Below are 13,106 nucleotides of genomic sequence, written 5' to 3'. Positions count from 1 at the left end.
GGCTGGAGTGCAGCCTTCAGCCTCCAGTGAGGCTCACTGCAACCTCCACCTCCCGGGTTCAAGTGATTCTCCTGCCTCAGCCTCCCGAGTAGCTGGGATGATAGGCACGTGCCACCATGCCTGGTAATTTTTGTAGTCTTAGTAGAGACGCGGTTTCACCATGTTGGCCAGGCTGGTCTCGAACTCTTGACCTCGTGATCCACCCGCCTCAGCCCTCCAAAGTGCTGGGATTACAGGCGTGAGCCACCATGCCCAGAAATTTGCCCATTTTTAATAGGTTATTGTTTTTCGAAATGGAGTCTCGCTCTGTCACCCAGGCTGGAGTTCAATAGCTTGATCTTGCCTCACTACAACCTCCACCTCCCGTGTTCAAGTCATTCTCCTGCCGCAGTCTCCCAAGTAGCTGAGACTACAGGCATGCGCCACCACATCCGGCTAATTTTTATATTTTTAGTAGAGACAAGGTTTCACCATGTTGGCCAGGATGGTCTTGAACTCCTGACCTCAGGTGATCCACCCGCCTCGGCCTCCCAAAGTGCTGGGATTACAGGCGTGATCCACCATGCCTGGCCCAGATGATTTCTAAATATTTTCTCCCATTCTGCATGTTGAATTTGTTTCTTGATAGTGTCTGATGCACAAAGTTTTAAATGTTGACAAAGCCCAATTTATCTACTTTTGTTGTTGCTGCTTATACTTTTGGTATTATATTTACAAAATCATTGCCAAACCTAAGGTCATGAAGATTTACTTCTATGTTTTCTTCCAAGAGTTTTATGGTTTTGTATCTTGTTTAGGTCTCTGGACAATTTTGAGTTAATTTTTGTTTATGGTGTGAAGCAAGAGTCCAAATTCATCTTTTTACCTCAATTACCCCAGCATTTTTTTTTTTTTTTTGACGCTCTTGTTGCCAGGCTGGAGTGCAGTGGTGCAATCTCGGCTCACTGCAACCTCCACCTTCTGGATTCAAGCGATTCTCCTAGCTCAGCCTGCCAAAGTGCTGTGATTATAGGCGTCCACCACCACACCCAGCTAGTTTTTTGTATTTTTAGTAGAGACAGGATTTCACCATGTTGGCCAGGCTGATCTTGAACTCCTGAACTCAGGTGATCCACCCGCCTCAGCCTCACAAAGTGCTGGGATTACAGGCATAAGCCACTGTGCCTGGTCCCAACATTTTTTTTTATACAGAGTTTTGCTCTTACCACTCAGGCTGAGTTAAATGGCACGATCTCGGATCACTGCAACCTCTGCATCCTGGGTTCAAGTGATTCTCCTGCCTCAGCCTCCCAAGTAGCTGGGATTACTGAGTAGCTGCGATTACTGGCCCCCATCACCACACCTGGCTAATTTTTGTATTTTTAGTAGAGACAGGGTTTTGCCATGTTGGCCAGGCTGGTCTCAAATTCCTGACCTTGTGATCTGCTCACCTCGGCCTCTCAAAGTGCTGGGATTACAGATGTGAGCCACTGCCCCCACCATCATTTTTTAAGGGAATTATTCCTTCCTCCATTAAATAAATTTGGCACTCTAGTTGAAAAATCAGTTGCCCATAGTGTATCAATTGATTTGCTATCTTAGTTTATTTGTGTTGGTATAACAGAATACCTGAGTCTGGTTGAATATAAGGAACAGAAACATATTGGTTCACAGTTCGGGAGGCTGGGAAGTCCACAACTGAGAGGGTGACATCTGGTAAGGGCCTTCTTGTTGTGTCATCCCACAGAGGAAGGACAAGAGAGAGCAAGTGGGGACAAAACTTGCCCTTTTATCATGACACCAATCCCACTCATGAAAGTGGAGACTTCATGGATATCTTTTTTTTGTTTTTTTGAGATGGAGTCTTACTCTGTCTCCCAGGCTGGAGTACAGTGGCACAATCTTGGCTCACTGCAACCTCTGCTTCCTGGGTTGGAGTAATTCTCCTGCCTCAGCCTCCCAAGCAGCTGGGATTACACGTGTGTGCCACTACACCCGGCTAATTTTTGTATTTTTAGTAGAGATGGGGTTTCACCATGTCGGTCGGGCTGGTATTGAACTCCTGACCTCAGGTGATCCATCCATCTTGGCCTCCCAGAGTGCTGAGATTACAGGAGTGAGCCACCACACCCAGTCCCTTCATGGCCATGTTAAAGGGACTCAACGTTTCATGCCATTACCATGGCAATTAAATTTCAACATGAGTTTTGGAAGGGACATTCAACCCATAGCATTTGTGGACTCTCAATTCTCTTCCTACCGATCTATGTCTCCATCCTTTTGTTTTTCCTTGTGTGTTTTTTTTTTTTTTTTTTTTTTTTTTTGCAACAGGGTCTCACTCTGTCACCCAGGCTGCAATACAGTGGTGCAATCGTGACTGACCGCAGCCTCAAACTCCTGGGCTCAAGCAATCCTCCCAGCTCACCTTCCCAAGCGGCTGGGACTACAGATGTGTGCCACATGCCCAGCCAGAATCTTCTGTAGATTAGTCATAATACCTAATACAATGTAAATGCTATCCAAATAGTTGTATATTAACATTTGTATTTTTTAAATTGTTCTATATTTTAAATAATTTCCATCCAGGGTTCGTTGATTAATGGATGCAGAACCCCTGGATACAGAGGGCCAACTGTATCATAAAGAGAACGCCTTAAAATGTGAAATATGTGTGCAAAGAGGGAAAGCAGAGAAAAAGATGGGGTACATCACATTAGAAAGAACAGATTCAGACACTTAAGTATCTAATTTCTCCAAAAAGGCTAAAAGATACAGTGATGTAGTACCATTTAATAAGTTTTTTTTTTTTTTTTTTTGAGACAGTGTCTTGCTCTGTCACCCAGGCTGGAGTGCAGTGGCCAGATCTCAGCTCACTGCAAGCTCCGCCTTTTTGATTCACGCCATTCTCCTGCCTCAGCCTCCCGAGTAGCTGGGACTATAGGTGCCCGCCACCACGCCCGGCTAGTTTTTTGTATTTTTTAGTAGAGATGGTGTTTCACCGGGTTAGCCAGGGTGGTCTCGATCTCCTGACTTCGTGATCCACCCGTCTCGGCCTCCCAAAGTGCTGGGATTACAGGCTTGAGCCACCGCGCCCAATAAGTTTTTTCTTTAAGGTTTCAAAATCAAGCTCAAATGCTGTGTATTACTGACATTCACCATTATTCAAGAAAACCTTTAATAACACTCTTCATATTATACTGTGATGAAAATATTTAAAAATTTTCAGGAAGGGCTGGTTTACAAAACAGAACTCTGTCTAGGGTCTGAGCCATTTTTCTCATACCCGTCCCATCCTCTCTCCATAACAGCAGTGGGAGCAGTGACATAGCTCTAGGTTAAGACCGACACACAGGTGTTGGCATCTAATGCACTGAACTGTGCAAGTTCTGGGAAGTTGTTTTCTCTTTTTAAAAATAAAATTAGCTGGGCATGGTGACTCATACCTGTAACGGCAGCACTTGAGGAGATCATGGGAGAATCACTTCACCCCAGGAGTTTGAAACTAATCTGGGCAATATACAGAGACCCCATGGCTACAATTTTTTTTTTAAAATTAATTAGCACAGCATGGTGGTGCATGCCTGTAGCCCCAGATACTTGGGAGGCTGAGGTGAGAGGATTGTGAGTCCAGGAGACAGAGGAGACTGCAGTGAGCCAAGATCCTGCCATGGTATCCTGGCCTGGGCAACAGAGCAAGATGCAAAAAAAAAAAAAAAGATATTATCAAAAATTTAATATTTAATGCACACGTTTCCCATGTATGCAGGAGAGGAAAACTGACATTCCAAAATTAGCATAACTGAAAAAGACCAATTATATGAAGCCTGTGTATGTATGTTTAACAAAAAGTTAAAATTTTCTAAACTCATTCTGCAAAATGTTAGAAATACAAAGACAGGCCGGGCGCTGTGGCTCAAGCCTGTAATCCCAGCACTTTGGGAGGCCGAGGTGGGAGGATCACGAGGTCAGGAGATCGAGACCATCCTGGTCAACACGGTGAAACCCCGTCTCTACTAAAAATACAAAAATTAGCCGGGCACGGTGGCGGGCGCCTGTAGTCCCAGCTACTCCGGAGGCTGAGGCAGGAGAATGGCGTGAACCCGGGAGGCGGAGCTTGCAGTGAGCCGAGATTGCGCCACTGCACTCCAGCCCGGGAGACAGACCGAGACTCCGTCTCAGAAAAAAAAAAAAAAAAAAAAAAAAAAAGAAATACAAAGACAGAGGTCATATAGTGCAGCGGTGCCCAACCTTTTTGGTACCAGGGACCTGTTTCACGGAAGACAGTTTTTTCATGGACGGTTTGTGGGGGGTAGAGGAATGGGGATGGGATGTTTTCAGGATAAAACTGTTCCACCTCAGATCATCACGCATTACATTCTCTTAAGAAGCGCACAATCTAGATTCCTCACATGCATAGTTCCCAATAGGGTTCGCGCTCCTATGAAAATCTAATGCCACCGCTGATCTGGCAGGAGGTGGAGCTCAGGTGGCAATGCTCACTCACCTGCCACCCACCTCCTGCCATGCAGTTGGGGGGGAGTTGGGGACCCCGATATACTGTGTATACCATGTTAAAATAATTCAAGCATTTGGATTGTGCTGTCCTTTTAAATTTTAATAAAATAGATTAATTTCATATTACATAGAGAGCAAGTCCATCCACTCATTCATGATAAAATTTTAGAAATATTTTCTATAAAATGTTTAGTATTTGATTGGAAATGAATCCAGTATAACATGACTTCCACAGATACAGCATTCCCATCCTCACTCCCATTCTTATTTTGAGAAATTTTAAAAATACAGAAAAGTACAAAAAATAAGACAAGATATCCCTATACCACAATCCAGAATCAATCAGTATCTTCTTATATTTACTTGAAGTCTTTTGAAAGAGAAGTGGATGTTTATATAAAAAGCTGAAGTCCCCTTTAACCAATACCCACCCCACCTCCCACACTCATTACTTTCCCTTCGCCACTCTTCACAGGTGACCACTATCAAGAGTTTGGTCTGTTTCCTTCCAATCCATTTCAAAAACGTGTACATACATATATGCATCCATTACCAAGAGATAGTACTGAGTTTTGTGAGGGAATTTTTAATTCAAATTTACAAAGAGTCACTGTACTATCTGCATCCTTCTGCAACTTGATCCCCCTCAATAATTTTGGGATCTGTTAATACATGTGGATTTCATTTGTTGCATTTTACAGATATACAGTATTCCATAAGAATTTCCCATATTGTTCATGATGAGCTTTCTCCGTTGTTTCTAATTTTTGGCTACTACAAATCAAGCCACAGTAAATATCCTAGTATGTATTTCCTGAGCATTCATACTCACAAGTAGAACTGCTAAGTATTTCTGAAGTTGTTACAAGGAATGTTTCCCTATTCCCAAGGTCATATGCATTTTAGTATATAGCTTTTTCATATTTCTGTTTTTAATCTCTGGATTCACTTTTGTGTATAGTTCATGGTCTATTTTTTCCCTCTTGGAGAACAAATTACGTCCACTTAAAAAAAAATAGTTTCATTATTTCCTCACTTCCTGATGCCGCTTGTATCATATTCCAAATTCTAATAAATGCATAGGTCTTTTTCTGAAATCTCTTCTGCTCTGTTGAATCAATACCACAAGAGTCTTAATATTAGTTGTAGATGACCACGTCATCTATTTCTGTCTGTTCCTTTCCAATATTTACAACTTATTCTTCTTGTTACCCGCAAAGATCTCCAGATCGATGGTGGTAGCAATAAAAAACAGGCATCCATTTTCTGTTCCCGTTTTTAGTGAAAATGTGCCTAAACTTTCACCATTATCTCTGCCGCAGGTTTCTTTGTTGGACACAGGCTTTTTATCATACGCATATCTTTCTCTTCAGTACAAATTTTCTGGTGTCCTTTAAGTTTTTAGTACTTGTTAAAGTTAACCTCATTCATGATGCTTTGCTTCAGAAGCATTATTTCTGGGGTATGATGAGGTGCAAATTTCTAATGAAAGTTTTCCCACGTTCAAGGCGTTCATGGGGTCTTAGTGAGTGTGAATTTTCTGGTGTCTAATGTGGTGTGACTTCTGGCTGAAAGCTTTCCCACATTCACTGCACTGATAAGGCTTCTTACCTGTGTGGATTCTCAAATGCAGAGCAAGGGTTGAGAACTGAGAGAAAGCTTTCCCACATTCATTGCAACCATAGGGCTTCTCACCTGTGTGGCTTCTCACATGCACAGTGAGAGATGAGCTCTGAGAGAAGGCTTTTCCACACACATTGCATTCGTAAGGTTTATCACCTGAATGAATCCTCACATGTACAATAAGGGATGTTCTCTGAGAGAAGGCTTTTCCACATTCGTTACATTCATAGGGTTTCTCTCCAGTGTGAATGTTCTGATGTTTTATGAGGTACTTCTTCTGGCCAAAGGCTGTTCCACATTCACTACATTTAAAAGGCTTCTCTCCAATATGGATTTTCTCATGCTCAGTAAGGTTGGATTTGCCACTGAAGGTTTTTCCACACTCCTTACATACAAAGGGCTTCTCTCCTGTGTGAGTTCTCTGGTGTCTGATGAGGTTTGACTTCTGAATGAAAGCTTTCCCGCAATCTTTACACTCAAAAGGTTTTTCTCCAGTGTGAATTTTCTGGTGCGTAAGGAGGTTTTCCTTCTGGCTAAAGGATTTTCCACATTCATTACATTCGAAAAGCTTCTCGCCGGTATGGGTGTTCTGATGTTTAATGACATACTGCTTTTGGCTAAAGGCTTTTCCACACTCGTTACATTCAAAAGGTTTCTCTCTCGTGTGAAAATGCTCATGCTCAGTGAGGTTCGACTTGTGGCTGAAGACTTTCCCACATACCTTACAGGCAAAGGGGTTTTCCCCACTGTAGATTCTCTGCTGGCTGAGGTGTGACATCTGAATGGAAGCTTTCCCACATTCACAAGGTTTCTCTCCAGTATAAATTTCTTGATGAGTGAGGATTTACTTTTGGCTTAAGATATTTCCACATCTCTTACATTTATAAGGCTTCTGTGTGTGACCTCCCAAATGCAGAGTAAGGGATACGGTTTGAGAGGAAATGTTATCATACTCAGTACATTCAATGCTTTCTCTCCAGAAAAATTTTCTAATATTCAGTGAAGTATTGCTACCTTCACTGGTTTCTCTCCAGCATGAATTTTCTGCTTCTCAGTGAGACTGTCATCTAGCTACGGGCTTGTCAACACTCCTCAGAAGCACGGGGTTTCTCTTCAGCATGACTTCTACGTTCGATGAAATGTGACATCTGAGTAAAAGTTCCCCCACATTCAGTAAATTCATAGGGTTTCTCTCCAGTATGAACACTCTGGTATGAGATGAGGTACAAATGTTTTAAACCAGAGGCATTTACACTTAAAGGGGGTGAATACCATAAGGAGTAAGCTGTGGTAGAGAAGTTGCCAACTAATTCCCTTGATAATTCTTTCCTGCACAACCTACCTCATGATTTCAGTCCAGGTTGTGTTTCAACCTCAAACTTCAAAAAGCTGTGGCCTTAAAACAAATAAGGTCTGAGAACAGAGGAAGTATTTTTTCTTATATTCAATGCTCTTTCCCTCAGTCTTTACTGGAGATGGATCAACGTGCCTCCGAAGTCCTGGTGCCTCTCTCTCTGTGCATCATCTTCTCAGGCTTCCTCTAAAATAGAGTACAAAGAACCACAGCACAAAGCGGTTAATTCATAAAGTGCCCAGAACCATGGCTGGCACATGGTAGGCCCTTCATCTTGCCTTTATAATACCATCACTTTTATTTGTGAATTTTCCCATTGCTAGCAATAAAACTTTTTGAGGTTTACTCTGGTAGCCCATCTTCCAATATGAAAAGAATCTATATATTTTTTTATTTTATTTTATTTTTGAGGCAGAGTCTTGCTCTGTCACCCAGGCTGGAGTGCAGTGGCATGATCTCCCCTCACTGCAAGCTCCACTTCCCGGGTTCATACCATTCTCCTGCCTCAGCCTCCCGTGTAGCTGGGACTACAGGTGCCCGCCACCACACCCGGCTAATTTTTTTTGTGTTTTCAGTAGAGACGGGGTTTCATCGTGTTAGCCAGGATGGTCTTGATCTCCCGAGCTCGTGATCCGCTCGTCTCGGCCTCCCAAAGTGCTGGGATTACAGGCTTGCGCCACCGCGCCCAGCTGAGAATCTATATTATTAATGCTTCAACTAAATTATGAGAAGGGAACCCTACTTGAGGTGATCTAGGTAGAAAATTAACATTCATGGGTCTACAAAGCTGAGAGTACTCTTGAAAATTAGCCTTTCCATTTCAGAATTAGGAAGTTGTATAACAAATAATGAAAAATTGCCAAATAGAAGAAAAAGATGACTACATAAAAATTAGAAAGTCCACCTGGGATGCTAGGGAAGAAAAATAATGCTCATATTTCTTTCTTTCTTTTTTTTGAGATGGAATTTCGCTCGTTATCCAGGCTGGAGTGTAGTGGTGCGATCTCGGATCTCGGCTCACTGCAACCTCTGCCTCCTGGGTTCAAGCGATTCTCCTGCCTCAGCCTCTCGAGTAACTGGGATTACAGGCACACGCCACCACACCCGGCTAAATAATGCTCATCTTTCTAAGAAAGGGAATAAATCAACCCACAAGTGCTTCCTCCCAAAACCCCATTAAAACGATAAGAAAGGGGAAAATGGTACAAACTCACAAGAAAAAAAAATTTACAAGAGACACTGGTACACAACAATAGGTATTAACAAACTTTTCAATAATGGAAAGGACACGGAAGAGTTCAATGCACAGCAGAGTCATCTCAGGAAACTCAAATAATGCGAATGTACTGCAGAAGAGAGCGCCAGTGATTTGTACCACAAAATATCGGAAATACTCAGAAAATGAAGTGAATTAGGTTTTTCAAAAGGAATAAAGGATGGTGGCTGAAAAAAAGTGTAAGGAGCAGTTGAATACGCACTGTCCAGTTATGAGAACAAAGGACTGGCCACATCTTCGTATGAAATGGAAGTTTATCCCCTGCAGAAATTTAATCAGAGCTCAGGGGCATCCAGCAAATGAGATGACAGGAATGAGCTGCTACACGGAAATCAGAGATTAAACCCACATATGTGGTAAGAACTGCAGCACCATTCTGCAGCTGAAGACAAAAGATGTTGGCAACCAGGTATATATACCTACGGGCAGGATACGAGAGGATCCTTCTCTGGATAAACCGAAAGGCCCACAATAAACGTCATTAGCAGCCTGGCCAACATGGCAAAACCCTATCTCTACTAAAAATACAATAAATTAGCCTGGTGTGGTGGTGCGCACCTATAGTCCCAGCTGCTTGGGAAGCTGAGGCATGAGAATCGCCTGAACCTGGGAGGCAGAGGTTGCAGTTAGCTAAGATCACAACACCGCACTCCAACTCCAGCCTGGGTGACACAGCAAGATTGTTGCAAAAACAAAACAAACAAACAAAACCTCATTAAGATGCCCCTCCAAGATGATAAGTGTCACTTGTATTCATATTTCATTGGCTAAAACAAAGGACTTGGCCATGGCTGCTCACTGGAGTCACAGTATAATCTTCTGCAAGACGGAGACCAATGGTTCAGTAAGCATTTCACTTTTCAGCCACTGAAGGATACAAGCACCCAGGCACAAAAGGAGGTTGCTCATGATCACCTTTTAGTGAGCTGTTAACTAATATTCCACTAACCCCACTAACATGAAAGACATCAAAATCAAGAGAAAAAAGTTATGAGAAAATAAAGGCAAGGTCCAGCAGACAACACTAAAACCAATCAGGAATAGGTAGAAGATATTTTGTCAGTTAAAGAACAACAGGGCTTTGTAAGCAAGAAATGGAATGAAAAGTTCCCTTAGAAATTAAGACTGTTGGAGGGAGAGGGGGGAGATAAAGCAGAGCATATCCACATTCATCAATAACAAGTCACCTTGTTCCAGAAGGCATCGCTTGCCTCACCCTAGCAAACTCAGGCATGGCTGGGTGCTCACTTGGCTGATAAAATAGGATCACAGTAGGCCGGGCGCGGTGGCTCGCGCCTGTAATCCCAGCACTTTGGGAGGCCGAGGCGGGCGGATCACAAGGTCAGGAGATCGAGACCACGGTGAAACCCCGTCTCTACTAAAAATACAAAAAATTAGCCGGGCGCAGTTGTGGGCGCCTGTAGTCCCAGCTACTCAGGAGGCTGAGGCAGGAGAATGGCGTGAACCCGGGAGGCGGAGCTTGCAGTGAGCCGAGATCGCGCCACTGCACTCCAGCCTGGGCTGGGCGACAGAGCGAGACTCCGTCTCAAAAAAAAAAAAAAAAAAAATAGGATCACAGTGACAAATGTCATTTCATGGTAGAAATTTCCATGACAAGTTCAGAGGATACACCAAGGAAACATAAAAGCTGAGTAAAAGAAGTTCCAAAAAAAGAAAACTCATTAGAGGAAATATTCAAAGAACAAAAAAACTGCCTCTACTCTAAGTCAAAGGGACAATTTGAGTAAGAATAAGACCCATACCTAGTCACATTACTGTGACATTTCAAAACAGAAAATACAGAGGTTATAAGTGTTTTCAGAAAGAAAGAAAAAGGCTGGACACAGTGGCTCACACCTGTAATCCCAACACTTTGGGAGGCCAAGGTGGGAAAACCACTTGAGCCCAGGAATTCAAGACCAGGCTGGACAATATAGTGAGACCCCATCTCTACAGAAAAAAAAAAAAAAAAAAAAGTAAAGCGTTTCCGAGACCAAAAAGTCTGAGAACAGCTGCTCAAAATATCCATTCAACAAATACTTGTGTCATTACCATGTGCATGGTACAGTTCTAGGCTCTAGGGATAAATAGTATTGAACAAAATTGATAATATCCCCTGCTCTCATCAAGTTTACATTCTAGCGGACATGCTAACAGAATAGAGATGGTTTGTTAAAAAGCAGTCCGGGCACAGTGGCTCCTGCCTGTAATCCCAACATTTTGGGCGGCTGAAGTGGACGGATCACCTGAGGTAAGGAGTTCAAGACCAGTCTGGCCAACATGGCGAAACCATCTCTACTAAAAATACAAAAAAAAAAAAAAATTAGCTGGGCATGGTGGCAGGTGCCTGTAATCCCAGCTACTTGGGAGGCTGAGGCAGAATTGCTTGAACACGGAAGATGGAGGTTGCAGTGAGCCGAGATCACACCAATGCACTCCAGCCTGGGTGACAGAGCAAGACTCTATCTCAAAAAAAAAAAAAAAAAAAAAAAAAAAGTTTTCAGTGCTATGGAAAAAAAGGGAAGCCATAAATAGATTTAATTTCAGAAAGGATGGAATCTGAAAAGGTAAGAATCATGTTAAGACATGAAGAAAATTAAGACAATGATCCTTACAGCTATATGGAGGAAGATCTTTTTTTTTTTTTTTTTGAAACAGAGTTTCACTCTTGTTGCCCAAGCTACAGTGCAATGGCACCATCTCAGCTCACTGCAACCTCTACCACCCAGGTTCAAGCAATTCTCCTGCCTCAGCTACTCTCCCAAGTAGCTGGGATTACAGGCACATGCCACCATGCCCAGCTACTTTTGTATTTTTAGTAGAGATGGGGTTTCACCATGTTGGTCAGGCTAGTCTCGAACTCCTGACCTCAGGTGATCTGCCTGCCTTAGCCTCCCAAAGTGCTGGGATTACAGGTGTGAGCCACCATACCCAGCCTGGAGGAAGAGCTTTCTAAGTAAAAATTAAACAAGTTCACAGGCCCAGAAAAGATCCTGATGAGCTTCAGTGACAGTGATACTTATCAAACATGATGTCCTTCATGTCCTTCTTTGGCTTAGCCTGACCCCCTCCTACCTTTTATTTTTTTACAGACAGGGTCTCACTGTTGCCCAGGCTGGAGCACAGTGGCACAATCATAGCTCAGTAAAGCCTCAAATTCCTGGGCTCAAAGTGATCTTTCTACCCCAGGTTCCTGAGCAGCTAGAACCATAGGCATAGGCCACCATGCCCTGCTACTTTTAAAAACATTTTGTAGAGATGGGGGTCTCATTATATGGCCCAGGCTAGTCTCCAACTCTTGGCCTCAAGCAATCCTACCTCCCCGTCTACCTGAATGCTGGGATTCCAGGTGTGAGCTGATATATCTGGTCCCTATCTTGTAATCTTTTTTTTTTTTTGAGATGGAGTCTTGCTCTGTCACCCAGGCTGGAGTGCAGTGGCGCAATCTTGGCTCACTGCAAGCTCCGCCTGCCGGGTTCATGCCATTCTCCTGCCTCAGCCTCCCGTGTAGCTGGGACTACAGGCTCCCACCACCACACCCGACTAATTTTTTGTATTTTTAGTAGAGACAGGGTTTCACCGTGTTAGCCAGGATGGTCTCGATCTCCTGACCTTGTGATCTGCCCATCTTGGCCTCCCAAAGTGTTGGGATTACAGACGTGAGCCACTGTGCCTGGCCTTTTAACCTTTTTAGAATCTATACATCTAGGCCGGGCGCGGTGGCTCAAGCCTGTAATCCCAGCACTTTGGGAGGCCAAGACGGGCGGATCACGAGGTCAGGAGATCGAGACCATCCTGGCTAACACGGTGAAACCCCGTCTCTACTAAAAAATACAAAAAACTAGCCGGGCGAGGTGGCGGCGCCTGTAGTCCCAGCTACTCGGGAGGCTGAGGCAGGAGAATGGCCCGAACCCGGGAGGCGGAGCTTGCAGTGAGCTGAGATCGCCCTACTGCACTCCAGCCTGGGCGACAGAGCGAGACTCCGTCTCAAAAAAAAAAAAAAAAAAAAAATAGAATCTATACATCTTCCTGGAAGTGGCTCCCAGAAGTTTTTTTTTTTTTTTTTGGAGACAAAGAGTCTTGCTCTGTACCTTAGGCTGGAATGCATGGCACCATTTTAGCTCACTGCAATCTCCACCTCCCAAGATCAAGCAAGTCTCCTGCCTCAGTTTCCCAAGTAGCTGGGATTACAAGCGTATGCCACCACAGTCAGTTAATTTTTGCATTTTTAGTAGAGATGGGGTTTCGCCATGTTGGCTAGGCTGGTCTTGAACTCCTGACCTTAGATGATCTGGCTGCCTTGTCCTCCCAAAATGCTGGGATTACAAGCGTGAACCCCCATGCCTAGACAGAAAGAAA

The 13,106-nt window shown here is 43.6% G+C and overlaps 1 protein-coding gene and 2 long non-coding RNA genes across 38 annotated transcripts in view; 2 read left to right on the top strand and 1 right to left on the bottom strand.

The window, feature by feature from the left end:
• Nucleotides 1-2,255: 2,255 nt before the first annotated feature.
• LOC144337427 (uncharacterized) lies at nt 2,256-7,012 on the top strand. The gene is made up of 2 exons (XR_013410535.1): nt 2,256-2,833; nt 4,217-7,012. It is a non-coding gene; the product is annotated as an uncharacterized LOC144337427 (long non-coding RNA).
• Nucleotides 4,574-13,106, bottom strand: part of ZNF146 (zinc finger protein 146) — a 28,885-nt gene continuing 20,352 nt past the window's right edge. For 34 of the 36 annotated variants that reach the window (XM_077982342.1, XM_077982337.1, XM_015123743.3 and 31 more), the window contains one exon: nt 4,574-7,657. In XM_077982342.1, coding sequence (XP_077838468.1) covers nt 6,017-6,895 — 879 coding nt within the window. In that variant the 5' untranslated portion in view covers nt 6,896-7,657 and the 3' untranslated portion in view covers nt 4,574-6,016. Of the gene's footprint in view, nt 7,658-12,838; nt 13,092-13,106 lie in introns of all 36 variants that reach the window. The other 2 variants (XM_077982363.1, XM_077982362.1) reach the window with 1 other exon arrangement.
• LOC144337425 (uncharacterized) lies at nt 8,536-11,253 on the top strand. Its single transcript, XR_013410533.1, has 2 exons — nt 8,536-10,018; nt 10,327-11,253. It is a non-coding gene; the product is annotated as an uncharacterized LOC144337425 (long non-coding RNA).

This window comes from Macaca mulatta, chromosome 19, assembly GCF_049350105.2.
Source record: "Macaca mulatta isolate MMU2019108-1 chromosome 19, T2T-MMU8v2.0, whole genome shotgun sequence".
NCBI lineage: Eukaryota > Metazoa > Chordata > Mammalia > Primates > Cercopithecidae > Macaca > Macaca mulatta.
The sequence above is the reverse complement of the archived record's forward strand: the minus strand, read 5'-3'. Positions and strand labels throughout refer to the sequence as shown.